Source organism: Myotis daubentonii, chromosome X, assembly GCF_963259705.1.
Source record: "Myotis daubentonii chromosome X, mMyoDau2.1, whole genome shotgun sequence".
Taxonomy (NCBI): Eukaryota; Metazoa; Chordata; class Mammalia; order Chiroptera; family Vespertilionidae; genus Myotis; species Myotis daubentonii.
In genome coordinates, this window is record NC_081861.1 from 30712117 (window position 1) to 30737288 (window position 25172).

At 43.6% G+C, this 25172-nt stretch overlaps 1 protein-coding gene across 1 annotated transcript; it reads right to left on the reverse strand.

Moving 5' to 3' along the window:
* Window positions 1-253: 253 nt before the first annotated feature.
* On the reverse strand, window positions 254-11987 carry RBMX2 (RNA binding motif protein X-linked 2). Its single transcript, XM_059680592.1, has 6 exons — window positions 11869-11987; window positions 11570-11685; window positions 9836-9887; window positions 4153-4282; window positions 2043-2220; window positions 254-1353 (listed from the first exon to the last, which is right to left on the reverse strand). Exons 1-6 carry the CDS (start codon window positions 11871-11873, stop codon window positions 845-847), a joined length of 990 nt encoding a protein of 329 aa, XP_059536575.1. The 5' UTR covers window positions 11874-11987; the 3' UTR covers window positions 254-844.
* Between the last annotated feature and the right edge of the window lie 13185 nt (window positions 11988-25172).

Here is a 25172-nt window from a genome sequence, read left to right on the forward strand (position 1 = left end):
TAAATATCTATCACGCTGAAACCGGTTTGGCTCAGTGGATAGAGCGTTGGCCTGCGGACTGAAAGGTCCCAGGTTCGATTCCAGTCAAGGGCATGTACCTGGGTTGCGGGCACATCCCCAGTAGGAGATGTGCAAGAGGCAGCTGATCGATGTTTCTCTCTCATTGATGTTTCTAACTCTCTATCCCTCTCCCTTCCTCTCTGTAAAAAATCAATAAAATATATTTTAAAAAAAATAATAAAATAAATAAATATCTATCACAAAGACTAGAATTCTAGAATTACCTGGTATTTCCTCTTTCCTGGACATTTCATTAATTGGAGTCATAAAGTCAAGGGCCATATTTATAAACCCAATTTTAGGATACATACTCTGATAAACACCAAGTATATTCCCAGGGACAATGAATTTTGCTCAAAACTCTAGCACATCCCGGCCGGTGTGGCTCAGTAGTTGAGTGTCGACCTCTGAACCAAGAGGTCACAGTTCAATTCCTGGTCAGGGCACATCCCCAGGTTGCAGGCTTGATCCCTAGTGTGGGGCATGCAGGAGGCAGCCGATCAATGATTCTCTCGAATTATTGATGTTTCTATCTGTCTATCCCCCTCCCTTCCTCTCTGAAATCAATAAAAATATATATTTTTAAAAGTTTTAAATCAACCAAACTCCAGGACATTTGGCTGTTGAAATTACTGCACTCTCAATAACTTTAATATTCAAGGTATTAAAGAATGCAACCTCAGAGATTTTACATACAGAAACAATAAAGCATAATTGAATTTGACTGAATTTTAAAAATGTAGTTCATTTCTAATTCCACTGAGTAGCTGCCCAGGCTTCAGCTTCAGTGATGCCTGCGGTCATTGGGATTTGAGGGGTCCAGGTCTCGAGAGTGCCGGGCCTTCTTAGGTCTATGGGATTTATCTCGGCTCCTACTTCTACTTCTACTTCTACGGCTATGTCCCTCAGAATGCCCCTCGTGCCAGCCAGAATGTATGTCTGAGCTTCGACCTCTGTCCCTATCCCTGTTTTTTTCTTCCCTTTCTTCCCTCCTGCTTGAGGACTTGTGCTCGTGCTTGGGCTTCTCCCTCTTCAGCTCCTGCTCATGGTCCTCTACTCCCCCGCGGCAGGTTGTCTTGACCTCAGGGGAGCTGGGGCGGTGCTTCCACACCTCCCTAGACTCTGGCTTCTGACCCCTCTCTGAGTTCTTGCTGCTGTGATTTTTAGAGCCAGGGTCGTCCTTTTCCTTTATCATCTTGCTTCTAGGAGTTGAAGAGGAGGCTGGCTGCTCTGCCAGTTCCTCCTGATCAGTCTTCTCTTTGTCTTTCTTTCTTTTCTTTTTTTCCTTTTTGTCTGGAGGGAAAAAGGGGGTACAATCAGTAAGAAAAGGGAAATCGCCTGGCCAATGTGGCTCAGTGGCTGAGCATTGACCTATGAACCAGGAGGTCACAGTTCGATTCCAGATCAGGGCACATGCCCGGGTTGCAGGCTCGATCCCCAGTAGGGGGTGTGCAGGAGGCAGCCGATCAATGATTCTCTCACATCATTTATGTTTCTATCTTCCTCTCCCTTCCTCTCTGAAGTCAATAAAAATATATTTAAAAAAGAAAAGAAAAGGGAAATGGAGGAAATGGGGGATATGCAAAAGGAAAGCATCCTTGGCAGTAGCATCAAGCAGTCAATCTATCCTTCCAGAAAAGTGCCTCTGGGAAGCCAAGTTGGATCTGTCACCCTTGATATGTCAAGTCACTGTATAAGGCAATTCCCACCCTTAATAACCTCTTAAAGATCCAAATACAGTCATTTTCTGAGATACTAGCAGTTAGGACTTCAACATATACATGTTCAAGGTACACAGTGCAACCCATAACACTAGCTTTCTGATGATACCACCTCTCCTTTCCCAATTAAAGTAAGGTTCCCCACATCTCCCCTTCCCTCCACACATAAGAATTCATTATCAAGTCTCAGTGAATGCCCAATTCCAGGCAGATCAAATACTAACACTACCCAGAATCTTCTCTTAGGTCATAACGCTTTACCTTTTTTGTGTTTTTTGGTGGGTTTGTCCTCTTCAGAGCCCTCAGATGAATTTGATGAGGGGGTGTGAGCCCCACAGCCCTTCTCCTGGAGCTCTTTGGTCACAATATCCATTTCTTCTGACTCCTTAGGAGTCCGATAGTTAGACACATGATCCACTCGGATAGTTCTTCCTTTAATCTAAGATAGACAGGCAATGTTTCAGCAAAGACATCGCTCCTACCAAACTATTTGAACCCAGCTGCAGAGAACCATGGTTTGAACTATACCCACTACCTTCCTGCTAATTCTATTTCTGGAAAATCTCTAAAACAGACCTGCCCAACTGGTGTGTCATGCACATATACCTAGATAGTAATTCGCTCAGCTCTCAGGACAGCCAGTGGGGCCTGGGGCAGCTGGACCCCATGGGGCAGTTGCACTAGGTAGCCTCCTCAGCTTACCCCAGGGTGCCATACAAATATCTTAATGTTTTACATGTGCTGTGAAGTGAAAAAGGCTGGGAAGTTCTGCCCACAAGCAGCAGAGAAAAGTGCATAATTTATATGCACAGTGAATAACCTTCAATCTGTAACAATAATTTATAGTGAAATATACCATGGCAGCTAGAAGAAATTCCTGAAATCAAGCCCAATGCTACAGCTGCTTCCTTGACAAGCAATTAGAATGAGGCTCAGGCAGGCCAACAGTTGGGAGGGGGAGGAATCTAGAAAGAACATTGTGTTGTTTTATTTTGTTGTTTTTTTCTAGCTCTATTCAACCACTTGGTTATTTCATCCAGTCCTGAAAAGACCACTATCTTTTTTCTTAAGCCCTCACACTTTGTCCCACCCCGACCCTACCAGAACAACTGGCTCACACTAATACTTTCACTGAAGTCACTCTCACGGTGAGCAACAAAAACATTAACCCCTCACTTAAAACAAAAACATTCAGACAGATACAGACTTATTCTGTAGGCAGGGCCATCTGAAATTTGAAAAATGTCTGGCTTTTATAATTCTAATACAAAAGCAGGTTTTTATTCTTATTTTTGGCCTAAGCAGCTTCTGTCATCTATCCTGTTCCCCATTTCAAAACATCTTTGAAAACATTCCTTTTATAGTGACTCCCTTTGACTGCTGGCTCTCTTAAAAATCAAGCGTGGAACCTTGTTCCACCCTGCCCTATAGTTTCCAACTGTTCAATTCCAGCGCAATCAGTGACAAACTCTCCAAGTCAAGTGTCAACTGCCAGCCTGTGACAATGCTCATTCAACTGCAATGCTTTTCCTAAATGAGCATAGGGAACCATGTGGTGCATAGGTATGCCTGACCTCAGCCCAATGTCTCACTTGTAGGAGTTGGTATTAGAGGAAAGAAGGACAAAAAACTTCAGAATGAGTTACTTTTGTAGAAGTTGTCATTCAATTTTTACCTAGAGAATATCCAGGCCCCAGTATTGATTGCTAAGTCAGTAGAGGCATATGACAGCTATGTCCTAGGTCATGCAGCCACGATAGAGCACCAAATCCCCTAACACAGGACAGCATGGAAGGGCAGTGTTTGTTAGTCTCTTTGTTTTCCAATACACCTGAGGTAAGAGTGCAGTGTGAGGAGAAAAAGGTGAGAAATAGAGGCTTGGGGTGGGGTGGGGGGGAGGCATGGTATCTATGCCCCTAGAGAGATAAGTTGCTATGAGATGGGAAAAAGGAATAGGATGGAAGGATCATGAGCCAATGGAATTATTTCCTGGGATCATTTGTTGGTCAGTATGTCCCCATACCTCTGCAACCCTCACAAAATACTCAGCTGACAAGACTGTCCTTGAGCCTGTGGAGATCAGATGTGTAATGAAATCAAACCCCTAGATCAGTGGTTCTCAACCTTCTGGCCCTTTAAATACAGTTCCTTATGTTGTGACCCAACCATAAAATTATTTTCGTTGCTACTTCATAACTGTAATGTTGCTACTGTTATGAATCATAACGTAAATATCTGATATGCAGGATGGTCTTAGGCGACCCCTGTGAAAGGGTTGTTGGACCGCCAAAGGGGTCGCGACCCACAGGTTGAGAACCGCTGCCCTAGATGGTAAAAGTCCAGCCAAATCCTGCTTAGTAAGCAAACTCACTTTTATCCCATTAAAATTGTCAACAGCCAGAATTGTGCTCCTCTGGTCTTCATAGCAGAGGAAACAGAATCCTTTGGATTTTCCAGTCTTCTTGTCCCGCACCAGATTAATGTTAACGATCTCCCCATATCTATTTATTTTATAAAAGAGTAAAACATATTAATTTAAATTGCAAAAATTTTCATACTGGATGACAAAATAAAATTCAAATAATATAATCTGTACAGGACACATATCTAGAACAAGATAACATGGAAAGGTTAAAAGTTAGACAAGGATATAACAAGAACACCCAGTTAAAAAGTGGGTGGTAATATTAAGATTGAATATGAATTCAAGGCCCCCAAAAAGGTTTTAATACATAATAAAAGTACAAGTCATGAAATTTTATGTGAAAATTGACAAATCAAAAAATTTTAATTATGAAATTTTGAAATACAAAGAGAAACATAATGAACGTTATGAAAGATTTTAACATACCACTTTAAATTTATAACACAAAGTTGACAAAAAAAGGTCAGGAGAGTTAATGTAATTGATATATAGTTATGTAACATAAATACAAGTAAACATGTAATTAATAATATAAGTTAAATTGTTAACAAATATTAATGTTAGACTAGTAGATATAGAGATATATTTAAATCTTATAAAAAGATGACAATTTCTTCTCAAGAATCCTTGAAACATGTATTAAAATTCACTATAGCAGCCCTAGCTGGTTTGGCTCAGTGGATACAGTGTTGGCCTGCGAACTGAAGGGTCCCGGTTTTGATTCCAGTCAAGAGCACATGCCCAGGTTGTGGGCTTGATCCCCAGTGTGGGGGTGTGCAGGAGGCAGCCGATCAATGATTCTCTCTCATCATTGATGTTTCTATATTCCTTTCCCTTCCTGTCTGAAATCAATAAAAAATTATATTCTAAAAAAATTGACTATAGCATAGGTCTCAAAGTAAACTTAGAACTTGCAGCCTACTCTCCTAGCTCCGTGGTCAACAAACTGCGGCTCATGAGCCACATGTGGCTTTTTGGCCCCTTGAGCGTGGCTCTTCCACAAAATACCACGTGCAGGCGCACCTACAGTGCTATTGAAACTTCGTGGCCCATTGGCAGAAGTTGGTTTTCGGCCTGGGCGAGTCTATTTTGAAGAAGTACTGTTGATATTTGGCTCTGTTGACTAATGAGTTTGCCGGCCACTGTCTAGCTAATTAATGAAAGAGGAAATGAAAGAAAGTAAAGAAAAAGTCAATGACAGACTATTTAGAAAATTACAAAAATGAGAATAATATATACTAAAACGTATGGGATGTAGCTAAAACCAACAAAGCAAATCTAAGGAAAGCAGATGAGAATTAATAAAACTCTACCTTACTCCTTATCCAAAGGTAAATTCCAGATAAGTTAAAGCATCACAAAATAAAAAATAAAGTCATAAAATTAAAATGGGAATTGATGGATACATTATATAACATGATCAAGTACATACATCTGGGCTCAGAATCTAGCATCTTACTTAATAGAAATTACCAGAGCCCTGGCCAGTATGACTCAGTTGACTGAGCATTGTTCCATGCACCAAAAGGTCATTGGTTTGATTCCCTGTCAGGGCACATGCCGGGGTTGTGGGCTCAAACCCCAGTAGGGGGAGTGCAGGAGGCAGCTGATTGATGTTTCCCTTTCACATTTCCCTCTCCCCTCTCCCTTCTTCTCTCTGTAAAATCAATAAAAACCTCTTTTAAAAAATTAAACTAGAATTTTAAAAATAAATTAGAAGAGATGATTAAACTAAGATCAGGAATTATTTAACACTATTTAACATTGTAGGTATTGGCCAATTAAATTAGCAGAAAACAGATATAAGAAATGAAAAAAAGAAGTAAAACTGTCTCTGTTTTAAGATTTTATAAAGTAATATATACAGAAAACCCAAGAGAATCAATGATAAACAATGATAACAAACTATAACAATTTAGTAAGGTGACAGGATATTAAGTTAACAAAAATAAATTATCCTTTCACATACAAACAACATTCAGTTAGAAGATATATAAACAATGTATAAAGTCTTTTTAAAGAAAACTTTTTAAAACTCCTGAAATATACAAATATAGATTTAAACAAATATAAAGACATCACTTGTTCTTGGATAGGATGAGTCAACATCATAAAGATATCAAAATCTTCCCCAAAGTTAATATTGAAATCTAATGTAATCCCAATTTAAAATTCAAGTTGTGCTTTGTTTTGTTTTTCCCTTTGGAGCTAGGTAAGTTATTCCAAAGTCCTTGTGGAAAAATGAACATAATAGCTGGGAAAACCTTAAAAAAGAACAATAGTTAGGAGTAACTCTCCCAGATATTGAATACACTAAAAAGCTTTTATGATTAATTAGTGCTTTACTGCCACATGAAGAGACAGACAGACCAATAGAACAGAATAGAAAACCAAGAATGAAACTCATGTATATATGGAAAAATTATATTTAAAGGTGACATCCCACTTTGCTGGGGAACATATGGGCATTTTTATAAATGTTGTTGGGACAATTAGATAGCCACTTGAAAAAAACATGAAATTGGATCCTTATCTCACACTATATAACTATAGATGGATCAGAGATTTCAATGCATAAAATTGAAACCACACAAATACTAGATGAGAACACAGATGGCTGGGTAGGGAGAAATACTTTCTAATTTTGACTCATAATCCAGAAGCAATAAAAAAAAGACTGATAAATTTGGCCACATAGAATACTAGAGGGGGAGACTATAAAGTGACAGCATGAGGGAGATTTTGGAACTGTTCTTCATCCTAATTGTGGGGGTGATTACACAAATCTATAAATGTATTAAAATTCCTAAAAAGACAATTTTACCATAATTTAAGCATTATTACAAATGAATGCATAAAATAATTTACAAATGAATGCATAAAAATAATAATTCTGCATAGCATAAAAATCACAATAAGTAAAGTCAAAAGACAAATGACAAACTAGGAGAAAATATTATTTGCAATTTATATCACAGATAAGGACCAGAAAGCTATTTTTTCCCTTTTGCTATAAAGAACATTATCAGGATAACTGGTGAAGCTGAATAAAGTCTTTAGATAATAATATTGTGTTGGTGTTGATTTCCTGAATTTGATCACTATACTGAGATTAAACAAGAGAATGTCTTTGTGTTCTGGGAAATACACAAGAGAATGTCTTTGTGTTCTGGGAAATACACATTCTAGGAATAAATGGGCATCATGTCTGCAACTGACTCTCAAATAGTTCAGAAAAAAATAATATGTATACGTGGAAAGAAATAACAATAAAGCAAATATGGTAAAATGCTAACATCTGGGAGCTCTGATAAAAGGGATAAAAGTATTCTTCATACTATTTTATAACTATTAAGTTTTAAGCCTGAAATTCTTTCAAAAGAAAAAAGGAATATAGAAACTGTCTTGAAGGGACTCCTAACAGACCACATTGGAACAATTTGAATATCAAGATGCACTGACCAGTTTGGCTCAGTGGATAGAGCATTGGCCTGTGGACTGAAAGGTCCCAGGTTCAACTCTGGTCAAGGGCATGTTCCTTGGTTGCGGGTACACCCCAGTGGGGGGTGTGCAGGAGGCAGCTGATTGATGTTTCTAACTCTATATCCCTTTCCCTTCTTCTCTGTAAAAAATCAATAAAATATATTAAAAAAAGAAATAATAATGATGGCAATGTAGTATAATACATCAAACTTAAAAAAAAATAAGTCCATAGTAATACAATACATGACAAAGTGTTATAATAGAGTTAATATCATTAATACATGAAGGGCTCTTATAAAATCTGTAAGGAATGAGGAACAAACCAATAGAAAAAAAAATAGGCAATGGATCTGAATATACAATTGACAAAAAAAAACAACAATAATGGTTTGTAAATCTATGAAAAAATGTATTCCTCACTGATGATGAAATAAAGGCAAAGTAAAATAATAATGAGAAGCCATATGGCAAATATTTTTAAGATAATGATTGCTGATTAGGAGTCAGAAAATGGGTATTCTAGTGAGAGTGGAAATTGCTATAACCTTTTCGGAGAGCAATATCCAACGTTTATAAAACATCTTAAAAATGCTAACATATGGATCCAATAATTTCACCAAGGAAACCATCAGGAATACATACAAAGATATAGATACCACAATGAACATAGCAGTATAATTTATAGCAGCAAATATTGGAAATTATGCCCAGCAATTTTAAAAAATGATAAAGTACACCAAATTAACAGTTTTTCCTTAAAATACATTCTATTATCTTCTTTATACCTTTTTTCACCAAATGTTCTATAATGACTATACATCACCTTGATAATCAGAAAACGAACTATTTTTGAAAGCCACTGTTATCAATGACAAAGGCAATCTTCATGGAGAGAGCAATGTGTGTAGCCATAGCAGAGAATTAGAATAAATCCACACACTAGCTGATCAGCACTCAATGCAAATAAGACAAAAAACAGCTCCTAGATGAAAGGCTGGAGCAGATAGAGGTACCATGAAGGGGTAGACATTATAGGCTGCACCTTCTGTGAACTTCCTGATGCTCAGAAGTTGGAGGAAGCAACCTCTATCCCTGCCATGGCCCTCTGCCTGTATAGACTGCCCAGGCCCTCCACCATGGCCCTTTCACATGTATTGCCCAATGTCTTTCCCATGACCTTCTGCCCTGAATGCTGCCCAACCACTCAGCCAGGGCCTCCTGCCTATGGGGTGAACCCAACCATCCCCTCCCATGGCAATGCCTCTGCCAGGGTGTGCTGGCTATGTTTGCTTGCTATATCCTGTTTGCCATGGTCCTCTACCTATACATGCTATCCAACTTCTTTGCAATAGTCCTCTGCCCCTGATGGCTACACAACCCAGGGGCCATGGACCTCTGTTCCTATGAGCTGCCAAGGCCCCCTGGCTCTAAGGACTGTCTAATCACTCTGTGTAGCTCTGGGGTTGTACACAGCCCCTCTCCTAAATCACTGCTGCCACTACCAGTGTGAGCTGCCAAGACCCTCTCCCACCCAGTGCTGCTGCGATCATCTCATAGAACAAAGAATGTAAGGTTCTCCTATTCATTTGTGTTCCTCATCAGCCTTTGATTCTCAGCCTCTGGGTAAAGAGATAAGACTCTGCTCACCAACCTTACACTCATCTAGAAACAAAGAAAGCAAACTACTGCCTAAACCTTTTGCTTTTTTCCACCAATTCTGCTGTGCTTTGCCCTAATTCTATAAGGTCACACAGGTGTGAACCCAGAAGGGCCATGTGAACATGAATTACCCCTAGTTTATAAGAGCCCAAGGAGATGGGCCAACATAGTATCTTCCTGGGAGTTGCAGTCTGTTCCACTGTAGGCCCACACTGAATGATCCTCAGTGAAAAAGCAGTAAAAATAGACCAGAATTCCCAAGACAGCCTCCTAAAACATCCAACTTCTTGGAATTTTCCACACTGGGAGAGTACTAGAACCATGTCCTGTGATTGACCTAGACTAGAGTAGGAGCTCCAGCCCTCACCATGCAGGCCGGCCAGTCAACCTAGAATGAAAACAAATGGCTTTTGTGATGCCACAAAAATACCTTATGGAAGCAAACTAGTCTGACAACCAAAAAGGCAGGACATGAAAGGGGACTTACTGTGAGAATACACAGATGATATCTCCTTCAGTCAGTTCATAGGGAAGTCCTCCTAGAAGAGAAAACCACATTTCAGTTCAACTAACATTTACCAAGTGTCTATTAATACCATGCACTAGGCCAGGCAATGAGGGTGCAAAAAAGAGTAAGCCACAAGGTCTGCCATCAGAGAACTCAGTCTGATGCAATGACAGAAGTGAATATAGACTGCAACAATAGTACAGAAAAAGGAGTGACTGAGTAGAAAGGTCAAAGTTGCCACTAACCAAACTAATCCTCCTAACACATAAACTCTTATGGAAAAAGGTTGTTTCCAGAACAAAACTCTGCTTCCACAAACGTACCTTAAACTCATCTACTCCTTACAAACTCACCACTAAGATCCAAAATCAGTTTAAATATGCAAATATTAACTCCACCTCACATAGACTCTGGATTAGTCAATTGTTAAGCATTTCATAGAAAATAAATTCCCCTGCAAGTTTCCTTCCTCATCTATAAAGTGGGATATTAGTACTTACCTCACAGAACTGTTATAAGAATTAAATAAAACAATGAATATAAAGTGTTTAGCACCATGACTGGTGCAATCACCTCTTTGAACAAACTGTCAAATTACTGGATATGACACAAAGTGAATAGAGAGATGGTAATATGAACATGAACAGAAGGCCAGAACTAATCAGGTGAGGAAAATGAATTCTGAAGGAAGGGGATTAGGGCAGGAAGGAATTAGCAGTAATATGGGATAGTGGCTAAGACCAGGAGTTCTAGAATCCCATAGTTCTGGCTGTTCCACTTACTAGCTATGTGACCTTAAAAAGACCATTAACTTCTCAGTGCCTCAGTTTCCTCAGCTGTATAATGGGGAAAGGGGTGGTAATAATGATCTGAGACAGAGAAACACAAACACCATAAGATTTCACTTATATGTGGAATCTAAAAAACAAAAATGGAAAAACAAAACAGAAACAGATTCATAGATACAGAGAACAGATTGATGGTTGCCAGAGGAAAGGGAGGTTAGTGGGGGATGGGTGAAAAAGTAAAGAGATTAAGAAGTACAAACTGGTAGTTACAAAATTGTAATGGGGGTGTGAAATACAGCATAGAAAATATAGCCAAGTCCTAGCTGGTTTGGCTCAGTGGACAGAGCATTGGCCTGTGGATCCTGGGTTCAATTCTGGACAAGGGCACATGCCTGGGTTTCAGGCTGGATGCCCAGGTTTCAGGCTCGATCCCCAGTAGATGGTGTGCAGGAAGCAGCAAATCAGTGATTCTCATCTTTGATGTTTCTATCTCTCTCTCCCTCTCCCTTCCTCTCTGAAATCAATAAAAATATATTTTTTTAAAAAGAGAGAATGTAGCCAATAATATTTTCATAAGTAAGTACAGTGTCTAAATGTCTAATCACTATGTGTACACCTAAAACGGATACAATATTGTATGGCAACTGTAATTGAAAAAAATATATACAAATAGTGACAACGGTCTGAGAAAGTGGCAAGACTCTTAGTACAATGAATGGCAGAAGGTAACAGCACTGAGTTGCAGGGAGAGCAAACTAGACAGGGGAGAAAAGAAATATGGAAAACAGATTTATGGGCAGACAACAGAAAGAAATAAAATTGGGTGATGAATGTCGGGATGTATGAAGGGAGGAAAAGCTGACATGTTAGGAAAGCAGGGCAGTAGAGACTGAGGAGCACTGCTGGAGAAAGATGGGAACCTCACCCAGGAAGATCCAGGCGCTGTCTTTGTACTCGGAATGCCAGGACACTGTATCCGCCACCCCAAGCTGGACCTCACGCTCATTCAGCTCATTGATCAGCTTCACTTTCGTTAAAGGGCTGCACAGGGGGATGGAAGAGTAGATAAGTAAGTGCGGCCTGACCGGGGACTAGTTTTCTAGAATTCGAGCCGCTCCCGCACCTAGGCCGGGCAGACCACCCCAGCCCGGTAGGTCACCCCCGCGGCCCGCCCCCAACCTATCTCCCTTCTCCCCCCTTCTCAGAAAGAAGCTGAAGTCTTACTTCATCTCCGCGGTTTCGCGCTCAGCACAGACGCACCCACTACGGGAGAGGCTCCAGGGCGCATGTGCGGCTCTGGCACCACCCGCGCACAGGGCTAGGTGGAGTTCCGCTCATCCAGACTAGCTCCGCCTCACCGGCGCTCAGCGCCTGCGTACTAATGCAGGAAGCGACTTTATTCTTCGGATTGGAGGACACCTAACAGTGATTGGGTTAACTAAAAATGTTTGCTGAATGAAGACTTGAAAAGGTGCTGTAAAGACTGTAGCGCCAGCCTTAGTTAGCTGCAGTGCAAATCCCCACTGGGGTCAAGGGCGCGCGCGCGCGCGCACACGGACACATAAACATCAAAGCATCCCTGTTCAGGAGTTAGGGCAGAAAAGTAATGCAGATATGTGAGAGGGTAAATCTCTTTTGTCCCTCAATTCCAATGCATAGATAACTGACCAGTCGGCCTCTATAGGCTTACTTGAATACGCAGTTTTGTGTGAGAGCTGCTATACTCACCCTTTTCCTTAGTCCCTCTCCTACTTAAGCAGAAGGCAGAGGTTAATATTGTTAAATTAATACCTAACACTTAAGCAGATAATGCTAGGTTACGTGCTAAGTAATTTGCATGTATTGACCCCTCTATCCTCAAAATAACCCCATAAAGTCTGTAGTTACCATCCCTATTTTATAGAAGAAGAAACTGAGGTTTGATGAAATTCATTAGCATGAAAGGTACTCTGCCTCTACCCATGGGTTCTGGTTGACTTAATCAGTCCTTACTGGACATCTATATTTGTCCTGTACAGCAAATCTGTAGAAGGAGGGTAAGGTTGAGTTCTCTGTCCTCAAGGAGCTAATAATATTCTAGAGGAGATAAGATATATTTACTTTATAAATTTCATATTAGAAGTAATCAGGAACCCATAAAAAAGATAGTGGCAAATAATGTGTGATTTAAGCCATATTGAAGATTTGAATCCATCTTGCATGTGTCCACATCAATATCTTGTCTCAAACCATAAATGGTCTAAAAGTGAAGGTCCAGAGCTGTGTAGTTCTGTGCAGACTTAGCTCTAAACCTTTCATAAAAGCACTTCGATAATTACAGTGCTGATGACAACTATACCCTCAGTGGCTCACCATGTTAACTCAATGTCCTGCCAAGAAGCAGAACAGAGGCCTCATTCATTCTCTGCCTTTCCCCCACTCTAAACCAGCTATTCATTAACTTTTTAGAATTATCTTGGCAATGAAAGCTAAACAGTGACAGATTGCATATGGGTTTTATCTGCTCATAGAAATCTTGGGTTGCTTAGTTGTATGGTTGAAGTAGCCCCTGCAGATTCAGCATTATCTAGTTGGATTCTTTAACCCAGCTGTGCCGTTGTCATCACAGTTCAAAAGGAAGCCGAAGCAAAAAGAGAAGAGTAAGACCAATTAAAAGGGAGGACAATTTAGGTTGAGCAGAACATGAGAAGACTGCTACTATCCAGTTGGTGGGTTCAGCAGAGATTTTCTGAAGCTAGGAGAGCTGAAAACTGTCCCAGTTTGCCTGGAACATCTCAGTGAATGTGCTTGGAATTGTTAGGAATTGGTATGTAAAATGATACATAGAGATTTTCACAAGTGAGTGGAAAGGGGGTGGGGGTCCAGAGGGCCCTCTAAAATTGTCATCCAAGGTGGCTATTAGTAATATCCACCAATAACATTCATGTAGTACCCACTGTATGCAGAGCTCAGTTCTAGATTCTGCAGACAATGATAAGGAAGCCAAAGGCAGTCCCCACATTCAAGGAAAGACTAAACAAAATATCTAGCAAAATTAATCTCATCACTTCATAGTTCTTCTGTTCCGAGTTATTATCTCATGCCTTCTAACTCTTTCAGTACTCTTATAACTGCCAAGCCCCTCTTCTCTATTCTTTCCTCCCCCTGGTCTCCAACATGAAGCCTCAACTTCAGCCAGACTCCACTTCTGATCATTTGCTCAAAGGCCCCTTTCATTATGCAAACTAGACATCTCTGCTGAGAGAGCCCTATATCCCAGGGCCACTCTCCTCCCACTGAATGAAACCTGCCCCAGTTCCCAAACTCCCATCAAGGCATCTCTTATGCAGAAAACCTTTTCTGACCTTGCCAGCCCACAGTGATGGTTCCCACTTCTGAACTCTGCAGCACATCCCAATTCTTTTATGTTCTCCCTGCAGAAAGACTGTAAGATCCTAGACCTAGAAGGTAAAGGCTCTGCATTTTTAAGCCCTCAACACCTCAGCCCTCAAACATTTTCCTGCACACAAAGCAAGCACCCAATACACTTATCTATATACTAGAGGCCTGGTATAAGAAAATTCGTGCAATGGGGGGGTCCCCTCAGCCTGGCCTGAACCCTCTTGCAGTCCGGGAGCCCTCTGGGGATGTCCGACTGATGGCTTAGGCTGCAATCTGGCCTCCCTCTGTGGGAGGCAACTGGCATGCCAATCAGGGGATGGCACTGGCTGACAAGTGGCCGGCCCCGCCCTCCAACCCCCCTCCACTGGTCGCCACTGCCCCCCCCTGACCCCCCAATTTCCATCCCCTCCCTCTGCCCGCTGGCACCTGCCTTGGCTGGCCTGGCACCGGCCCTGCCCCCCACCAACTGGTTATTTCATCATTTGGTCAATTTGCATATTAGGCTTTTATTATCTATCTATACTAATACAAGGGTAATATGCTAATTAGATTGGAAGACCTTCCAGATGTCCTTCCGGACAAAGCCATGCTGGCGGGGCCAAGGCAGAGGTGGTTAGGGGTGATCAGGCCGGCACAGGAGGGAAGTTGGGGGCGAGCAGGCCAGCGGGGCAGGGGCAGTTGGGAGCGAGCAGACCGGCAGGGGGGGCAGGTGGGAGCAATCAGGCTGGCAGGCGGGCAGTTGGGGGTGAGCTGGCCGGCAGGGGGGGCAGTTGGGGGCAAGCAGGCCGGCGGGGGGGGCAGTTGGGAGTGAGAAGGCCTGCAGGGGGGCAGTTGGGGACAAGCAGGCCGGCAGAGGGGGGTAGTTGGGGGCGAGCAGGCTGGCAGGGGGGGAGTTGGGGGCGATCAGGCTGGCAAGCAGAGTGGTTAGGGGCAATCAGGCAGGCAGGCAGGTGAGCGGTTAGGAGCCAGCGGTCCCAGATTGTGAGAGGGGTGTCTGACTGCCAGTTTAGGCCTGATCCCACAAGAATCGGGCCCAAACAGGCAGTTGGACATCCCCCGAGGGGTCCCAGATTGGAGAGGGTGCAGGCCAGGCTCCACCCCCTCATGTACGAACTTCATGCACCAGGCCACTGGTAATAAAATAAAAGGGTAATATGCTAATTAGACTAGACATCATTCCAGACATCCTTCCTGAAGAAGCCGGGGCTGGAGGGAAGCCAGCCCCTGTCCCTGGTGCCTATGGGTGGCCTGAGGGAAGCCAGCCCCTGTCCCTGGTGCCTATGGGTGGTCTGAGGGAAGCCAGCCCAGGTCCCAGGTGCCTGCCAGTGGCTGGAGGAGGGAAGCCTGGGTCACAAGTGCCAGAGGGAAGCTGGTGCCAGCAGCCGGGGGAAGGAAGGCCTACTCTTGCATGAATTTTTGTGCATTGGGCCCCTAGTATAGGATATAAAAGGCTAAGTGACCGACCATATGTCTGTCTGACCATCCGACCAACCGGCCAGCCATTACATATGACAGCGCACTAGCAATTTAAAAATAAATGTTGACTCATGCATATGCGATACCTATAAAGCTCTCACTGGCACCAATTGCACACGTGTGTTTCTATCTGTTGTTGCCGATCGTGAATTGGGCTGTTTTTGTTGACATTCTGAAGCTGAAAGAAAGTGGCATCATCGATAGAATATGTCTGAAGACCAACTATTGGCAGAGCATGTGACATTAAAGTTAAAGTTGTAAATACTTCATCACAAGGGAAATTAGTCAAGCACTCTGAAAGTGTTTTTACTCTTAATGTGGTATACAGGGAGATATTAGAATAAGTTTAATCAATTTATCAGTCATTGTTTTTATCAATGTTGTTTTTATATCATGTTTTTGTTGTTTTTATATCATGTCTTTGTTGTTATATCATATTATTGTTTATTTATTAATTAATTTATATATTATTTTCATATACCTTTTACTAATTTTCTTTCATCTCTGACACTTCTATTATAAAGAAAGGGTGAATAGCTATATTAAAATATTTCTTCTAATTAATTTCCTTTCAATGTGCATGAATCTGTGCACCAGGCCACTAGTTGGTTAATGAAATTGAAAATACACACAACTATGGTTACTTTTAGGGAAACAGATGAGCATAGGGGGAGAAAGACTTTTATTTTCCCTTTTTTCCTTTCTATACTGTGAGAATTTTCTTACCTTTATCCAGATATTACTTACATTTGTATTAACATGTTATCTTGGAAGAGAAATCATGACCTTTATATTCTCACTTTTGTCTTTCATTCATTCATTCAAATATCTATTGAACAGCTATTATATGCTAAATACTGTTCTAGGTGCTGGGGTTATAACAGTAAAAAAGGCAAGCAGAGTTCCTGTCTTCTTGCAGTTTACATTCTTGTTGGGGTAAAGGAAAAGAAACATCCTATCCAATAAAAGAGAAACATAGCAATTAGCGTACGACCGCTACCCTTCCCATTGGCTAATCAGGGCGATATGCAAATTAACTGCCAGCCAAGATGGCAGCCGGCAGCCAGGCAGCTTGAAACTAACATGAGGCTTGCTTGCTTCAGTGACGGAGGACTCCAACGTTCCCCGCCTGCCACTGCAGGCCTCTGAGCTGCAACTCTAAGCAACTATGTAACAAACATAGAAGCTAAACAAAACCCCAGAAACCAGCTTTAGTCTGCCGGGCTTCAGCCAGCAGGATCGCAGCATTGTAAGCAAAGGCCAGAAACCTACTTTCAGCACGGAGGCCTAAGAGCTGGAGCCAAGCCTCAAAGCTAAAGCTGGCCCAGAATAGAAAAAAAAAAAAGAAAAAAAGGAGCGGTTGGGAGCTTCAGTCACCCCCAGCCTGAAAACAGCCCTCAGCCCCTCACCCAGACTGGCCAGGCACCCCAGTGGGGACCCACACCCTGAAGGGTGTGTGACCAGCCGCAAACAGCCATCATCCCCTCACCCAGGCTAGCCAGGCACCCCTGTGGGGACCCCCACCCTGATCCAGGACACCCTTCAGGGCAAACCAGCCAGGACCCACCCGTGCACCAGGCCTCTACCCTATATAGTAAAAGGCCTCCCAGCACCAGGATCAGCGGAGCCGCGAGGTCTCCTGGCACTGGGATCAGCGTGACAGGGGGCAGCGCCCAAATCCGCTGATCACCCTGCGGCTCTGTGTGTGACAGGGGGCAGGGCCACAACCTCCCTATCCACCCTGCTCTGTTCGTGACAGGGGAAGGCGCCCCAACCCCCTGATCAGCCCTGCTCTGTGCCTGATAGGGGGGAGCTCCCCAACCCCCTGATCGCCCTGCGGCTCTGTGTGTGACAGGGTGCAGTGCCCCAACCCCCTGATCGGCCCTGCTCTGTGTGTGACAGGGTGTGGCGCCCCAACCCCACCCCCACACACACACACACGGGCCCTGCTCTGTGTGTGACGGGGTAGAGCCATAACCTCCCCATCGGCCCTGCCCTGAGTGTGAGAGTGGTGGCGCCCCAACCCCCTGATCAGCCCTGCTCTGTGGGTGATAGAGGGTGGCGCCCCAACCCCCTGATGGGCCCTGCTCTGTGTGTGACAGGGGGCAGCGCCCCAACCCCCTGATTGGCCCTGCTCTGTGCGTGACAGGGTACAGAGCCCCAAACCCCCTGATGGGCCCTGCTCTGTGAGTGACAGGAGGCAGTGCTCCAACCCCCTGATTGGCCCTTCTCTGTGCGTGACAGGGGGTGGTGCCACAAGCTCCCCATCGACCCTGCCTTGAGTGTGACAGGGGACGGTGCCCCAACTCCCCAATCGGCCCTGCTCTGAGCCCAACCAGGGGCTGCACCTAGGGATTGGGCCTGCCCTCTGCCACCTGGGAGCAGGCCTAAGCCAGCAGGTCATTATCTCCAGAGGGGTCCCAGACTGTGAGAGGGCACAGGCCGGGCTGAGGGACCCCCCTCCCCCCCGAGTGCACAAATTTTTGTGCACTGGGCCTCTAGTCCTATATAATAAAAGGCTAATATGCTAATTGCCCCCTCAGGCGGGAGTTCGACTGACTGGGAGTTTGACCAGAGGGCAGGGTCGGTCAGCCAACCGCCCATGGCTCCTCCCCCTGGCTAGCCCCTCCCCCAATCAGGGTAGGGGGCCTGTTGGGGGCAGGGCCTGCCAACTGCCCATGGCCCCTCCCCTTGGCCAGCCCCACCCCCGATCCCCCCACCCCGATCGAGAGTGGGGCCCGCTGGCCAACCTCCTGCATCCCCTCCCCGATCGGGGTGGGACAGCCGGACCCCATCCATGCATGAATTCATGCACCGGGCCTCTAGTCAATATATATAAAAAGCTAATATGCTAAGTGTCCAACCTTCTGACTGGTCACTATGATGCACACTGACCACCAGGGGACAGACATTCAACACAGGAGCTGCTGAGCTGCAGTGACTTGGCAGAGGCGGTTCTTGGGTGACACACCCTGAAACCAGAGAGGAGGGAGTCCAATTCCTCGTGGGGCCATGCAATTCCACCTTTGGCTGTGGGTTATATTGTTGCTGGGGCACTATCATCCCCAAATCTGGTTCACTGCACACTTGCATTTACATTCCATACCCTGTATGACATAAACTTTGCAGAGTGCCCTCTCACACTCTGGGACCCCTCAGAGGATGTCAGAGAGCTGGTTTTGGCCCAATCCCCACAGGCCAGGTCAAGGGACCCTACCTGCCGGAGGGACCCTGCTCACTCCACAGAAGCCCTTTCAGCCACGGTGTCATCCAGGTGTGGCCGGCTGGAAGGGACCATGAGAGGTTGGCTCCAGGGCGTGTCCAGCCCATCTGGCCCAGTCACACCCCTCCAGCCACCTTCTAATTAATTTCCTTTCAATGTGCATGAATATGTGCACTGGGTCACTAGTATAAATATGTACTCAATGTTGATAAGTGCTATGGAAGAAAAATAAAGCAGGGTAAAAGTACAGGCAGTGACAGAGTGTTGCTATTTTATAAAGTGTGAGTGATCAAAGAAGGCCTCCCTGATAAAGTGACATGAAGGCAGAGACCTGCAAGAAGATGGGGAGCAAGCCATGGTATATCTAGAAGAACAGTGTTCTAGGCAGAGAAAACAATAAGTGCAAAGGTCCTGTGTGTTTGTGAAACAACAAGGAAGCCAGAGGAGCAGGCAAGGAGGAGAATGACAGGAGATTTTTATTTATTTAACAAAATCTAATTTAGTAGCCAATATGTACCAGACACTCTTCTTGATACTTTACTCACAACTCATTTACTTCTCACAATAACCCTATAAGGTAGACACTATTGTCCCCATTTTGCAGATGAAACTGAGGCACAGAGAGGTTAATTCACTTGCCCTAGGTCACACAGATGGTAAATGGTAGAGCTAGGATTTGAACCCAAGTAGTGGCACTCCAAAATCTGCATCCTTAGCCACTATGCACAGGATAAGTGGGAGCAGAGGAACAGATCGGACAGGGCCATGTTGAGTAGAAACTTGGGATTTTGCTCAATGTGAGGCAAGAAACCATCAAAGGATTTTATTCTGCTTTACATTTTAGCAGGATCACCTTGGCTGCAGACTGGAGGAACAGGGAGAGCAGATAGTGGGCACCTGGAGTAGAAGCAGGAAAACTAATTAGGAAGCTCTGCAATAATTCAGGCAAGAGATGATGGTGGTTTGTCTCAGGATGATAGCAAAGGAAATGGTATTCCACTCTGATTTTTTTTTTAAGATATGTTTTCTATTGGTTTCAGAGAGAGGAAGGGAGAGGGAGAGAGGGATAAAAACATCACTGAAGAGAGAGAATCATTGATTGGCTGCCTCCTGTATGCCCCCTACTGGGGGTGAAGCCTGAAACCTGGGCATGTGCCCTGACCAAGAATCAAACCATGATCTCCTGGTTCATGGGTCGATGCTCCACCACTAAGCTACACCAGCTGGGCAATGCTGGTATTTTTTAAGCTTAAACATATGTTAAACAAAATAAATAAGAACACATATGACATCAACATAAAGGCATATACTGTGCTTGTGAGTGCTCAGGTACTGGGCTAGATGCTGGGGAAACTGCAGTTAATAAGACCACAAGACCCAGGCCCTTCCCATGACCAGCTCACAATGTTGCCAGAAGGTTATATATATGAGTAAATATAATACAAAGTGATGAATGTCATAATGAAGGTAATAGTGAAATGCTATTGGAACCAGATGAGAAATTATTTAATTCTGACTACTGAGGGTAGAGGGAGCTGGGGGTAGAAAGTGGATTGTTGCGGGGAGAGCTAGAGAGATAGGTGACAGTGAAATTGGGTCTCAATGGCAGTCACCATGTAGACGGAAGACAGAGGATGGGTGCCATGCAGAGAGAGCATTTTGAACAGAGCAACCAGCAGAAGAGCCTCCAGGGGCCACAGCATCGAAGTGTGAAAAATGTATGGTGTGACCAGGGGATAAAATGGGATAGGGCATCCCAGGAAGATGGAAGAATTCAGGCCATTTCGTGAAGGGCCTTATAAATTGAGCCAAGAAGTTCAGATTCCAGCTTGTAGGCAATGAGAAGTAATCATACGGCTCAATCATTCAGTCATTCAACCAACCAACAAGGCAGCCATTTCTGTTGAGAAACTGCTATATGCAGACGCTGCATTAGGTGCTGAGATTACACAGGTAAACATGCTCAGTCTCAAGGGAAAACGTATGTGAAAAAAAGACAATTCAAATATGCTCCCTGAACTCTGGGAATACAATGATCATTTTATTTTAGATCACCTTGGAACCAGTATAAGGGATGGATTAATGCACACAAATCTTGATGTTGGGAGAGCAGTTGGCTGTGGTGAGCATGAACTAAGTGAGCAGATTTCAGTGGCATAACAGGTTGAGTAAATCAAATGTGGGTAGTGAGAAAACATCTGAGAATGATGCTTAGGTTTCTGGTTTGAGAGACTAGTTGGGCAGTAACACTCTGCCAAACTAAGAAAGGCAGGGAGGAAGGCTGCTGTGGGAGAAAACTGATGAATTTAGTTTGGAAATTGTTGAGTCAAAAGTGCCTGAGGGGCCAACAAAGGAGACTGAGGAGGAAGATGAAAAGTGAGAATGAAGCATCATGAGAAAGTAGAATTCAAGAAGAGAGCAAAGAAGTGACCGATATTGTCAAACTCTGCAGAAAAGTGTTCTTGGTTTAAGCACCTTTAATTTTTCAGTGTTTCCACCACTTATTTCAATTGATCCACAAATAATTCCCCCATCAGGATAGTGGACTCCAGAGGACCCATATATCCATCCTGTACTTACCTGCCCCTACACTGAAGACTCTGGGGTAATGCTATCTGATGGAAGCAAAATAGAAACCTAAAAGGGTAGGTGTGGACCACACTTTCCTTTAGTTGAAGAAACTGATTAAATATTTTTTAAAATACATTTTATTGATTTTTTACAGAGAGGAAGGGAGAGAGATAGAGAGTGAGAAACATCGATGAGAGAGAAACACCGATCAGCTGCCTCCTGCACATCTCCTACTGGGTATGTGCCCGCAACCCAGGTACATGCCCTTGACCGGAATCGAACCTGGGACCCTTCAGTCCGCAGGCCGACGCTCTATCCACTGAGCCAAATCGGTTTCGGCCTAATTAAATATTTTATTTAAAGATCTGTTCCTTAATTATAGGTTACTGGGGAAATAAAGGGAGTACAAAATTATGTATTGTGTTAACAACAGAGGATCTCTTCCAGGGATATAAACCTAAAGTCATGATGTGTATGTAATGAACATGTGCATTTTTTAGAAGGTCCATGGCTTATATCTGATTCTAAAAAGGTTCTATGTGCCCAGCCACCATGGCTCAGTGGTTGAGCATCGACATTTGAACCAGGAGATCATCATTCAATCCCTGGTGAGGACACTTGCCTGGTTTGTGGGCTTGATCCCCAGTAGAGGGCGTGCAGGAGGCAGCCAATTAAAGTTTCTCATCATTGGTGTTTCTATCTTTCACTCCCTCTCCCTTCCTCTCTGAAATCAATAAAAAATATTAAAAAATAAAATAAAAAGGTTCCATGGTTCATAAACAACAGCCAAGGACCACTGCTCTAGAGCATCTAAGGATTATCTGTGAATACTATCATCCACAGATAATTTGGAGCAGTTTGCAAAGCTTAGCAGGAAGCTGTTGCAGGAAAACGTGCATGAACTGGAAGCACAACAGCACCCCCATGGACTCCCCTCTAGGCCCGGCACAGCTGCTTGCTCCCAGCGATCTGACATTTAGGTAGCAACTTGAGGAGCTGGATAGAGTATCCCAAGCTCTTGAGGAGGAGGAGGCCAGGGGGAAGTATGCCTTCTAGAAAACACACAACAAATGTTCTCATACCACCTGGCTATCATTTTTCACCCTTCCTCCACTGTCTAGGCCAAAACAGCAGTTTGCCATACCTCAAGCATCACACATTTCAGAAGCTGCCAAAGTTTTTGATAAACTGACTTAAAAGGCATAATCTAGTTCCAAGGAAGAAACGGACAGAATAGAGAAGTTGCTGAGGAGTGTATGGCTCTAGTCCAAGTGGAATCTACCTGTCATCACAAATCACATTTACTCTAAATTCATAATGTGAAGTCCCCATTGGCATGCAGGTCTATGGAGCATGCATGCTAAACTGAACTGAGTAGAACAAACAGAGCAGGTGTGATGAGGAGTAGAGCTAGGCCGATCTAAATGGAGCTGAATAGAAAAGAATATTAAAGGGATGACAGGAGCCAGCCTAGAGCAGAAGTTCCAAAATGGTAATCACAATTGCATCTAAGCAGATAAATACAGATTAGGCACTCAATAGGCCAAAGTCTAGTACCCCACCCCCTATTCTCTAAAACAGTGGTTCCCAACCTGTGGGTTGTGACCCCTTTGGGGGTCGAACGACACTTTCACAGGGGTCACCTAAGACCATCAGAAAACATACATAATTACATATTGTTTTTGTGATTAATCATTATGCTTTAATTATGTTCAATTTATAACAATGAAAATATATCCTGCATATCAGATATTTACATTATGATTCATAACAGTAGCAAAATTACAGTTATGAAGTAGCAACGAAAATAATTTTATGGTTGGGGGTCACCACAACATGAGGAACTGTATTAAAGGGTCGCGGCATTAGGAAGGTTGAGAACCACTGCTCTAAAAGATTCCTTATATAGTCAGCTTTTACCCTCCTCTCAGTCATTTTCACTATCCTAAGTCAGACTTTTCCTGGGGTGTTCTATTGCTGAGACAGATCATAGGATGCCATATTGAGACCAAGGTAAAGAAGTCAGTTACCAGGAGTGCCAGGTAAAACACTGATCCAGGGAATAGGAGATAGTGCAAATTAGGGAAAGGAGTGAGTGGGCCATGAGGCAGAGAAGCCAGATCACTGAGACATATTATTGTGAAGAGCAAATGGATGGTCAGAGAGACAGGCTGAGGGGCAAGCAAAGCCCTCAGAGATGAAGCACAGAGCAGGCTTGTCTTAGCTCATGCCACAATGACATTGCATGTTGGCTGGCAGCATTGTTCTTATGGGTGCTGGGGTTTGGCATCCCTGGAGAGGCTGAACACAGTTTTCAAAGCTATAGGATGATGCCACACATTTTTATTCTATCTCTGTTCAGCAACTTACCTTCTGGAGAGAACAGGTAACAAGTTAGAAGAATGTAGACTCTGAGGCTTGACAGACTTGAATTCAAATCCCACTTCCACCATTTGCTAGCTGTAAAACCATTGTCGATTTAGTTGGTTGCAATAATTTCTTTGTGCATTGGTGAAAATATCACTTCACAAGGATGTTATGAGAATTAAATGATATCATGCATGTAAAGTTTGTCTGATCCTAGGTAGGTATTACTAATATTTTATTTATTTTTTTGTTATTTTTTGTTTTCTTCTTTTTTAGGTATTACTAATATTAATAATAAGTTTATCATGTTCCAAATACCCCCAGCCATTGTTATAACCCCCAAATTTTTTCAATCCCCAAATTTTACCACTAGCTCTTCTTCAGGGAAAAGTTGGAATGGCTGCCTGAGAGATGGAGGGCTGCAATATACAATTCAGGCTAGCATGACCCCTTCAGTGCAGTCTTTTTTGAAGAATAGCCTTCAAAAACTACTTTCAATGAAAAATGCAAGAAGTATTAACTGAATATATATTTTCAACTCTCGCCTCACTCCATTCCATAAGCCATGGGAATGAACCAAAAATGTGTATGCCTCATTACCCAACTCCTACTCTTCAGGAGAGGAAAGGATTTCAAAGTACTAGCCCAACAATATCCTATATAATAAAAGCCTACTATGCAAATTTCCCGAACAGCAGAATGACCGGTGGAACAACCAGTGGCTATGATGCACACTGACCACCAGGGGGCAGACGTTCAACCTGCAGGCCCAAGCTAGCCAAGGTGGATGCCAGCGGGGGGGGGGGGGGGTGCCTGATTGCCCTGCCAGTCACTGCGCAGAAGGAGGTGACGGGTGGCAGCGGCAGGGGGGTGGGGCTCGTGAGCAGGTGGCACCAGGCCGGACAAGGTGAGTGCCAGCACCCCCCGCCCCCCATCACCCTGCCGGTGGCCCCATTGATCAGCCCTGATTGCCAGCCAGGCCTAGGGACCCTACCCATGCACGAATTTCATGCATTGGGCCTCTAGTAAATAAATAAAAGGAGCAAAAATGGTCTGACCCTGAGTGGCAAATGAAAAGGTTTTCATATTCACCATGCTCCTCTGGCCTGCATGAAGGCTTGGCCTAGATGCAACACAACCACAGCAATCCAGAAGTGCCTGGAAGGATCTTTCCTTTTAGAGACCTACCTGTTTATATAGCTACATGGGAGCAAAGCCTCGCCAAGGATTGCTTTCTCCCTACAGAGTGCCTGCCCTCTGCTGGGCTTCCTGGTCATTGGCATTTTGGCCTTCAAGCTTCTCTTTCCTGGCTAAGTGGGAACCTTTGTAGTATTGCAACCAAGTGTCTCTTAGTCAGTAGGCACTGCCAAGCAGCAATATAACCAGGACACAGTTTTTTTTTAACTGTCTCCTCATATTAACCCTATAGCTCAGTTTATTCGTTTCCTGTTACTGCTGTAACAAATTACCACAAACTTAGCACTTAGAACAACACTAATTGATTAGCTTA

What these genes read in the sequence shown, in the direction of transcription:
- RBMX2 (XM_059680592.1), bottom strand. An exon ending in ATCATCTGTGTATTCTCACA is followed by an intron (nt 4,283 to 9,835) that starts GTAAGTCCCCTT and finishes TAAAATAAATAG; the next exon opens with ATATGGGGAGATCGTTAACA. An exon ending in ACAATTTTAATGGGATAAAA is followed by an intron (nt 2,221 to 4,152) that starts GTGAGTTTGCTT and finishes TGTCTATCTTAG; the next exon opens with ATTAAAGGAAGAACTATCCG.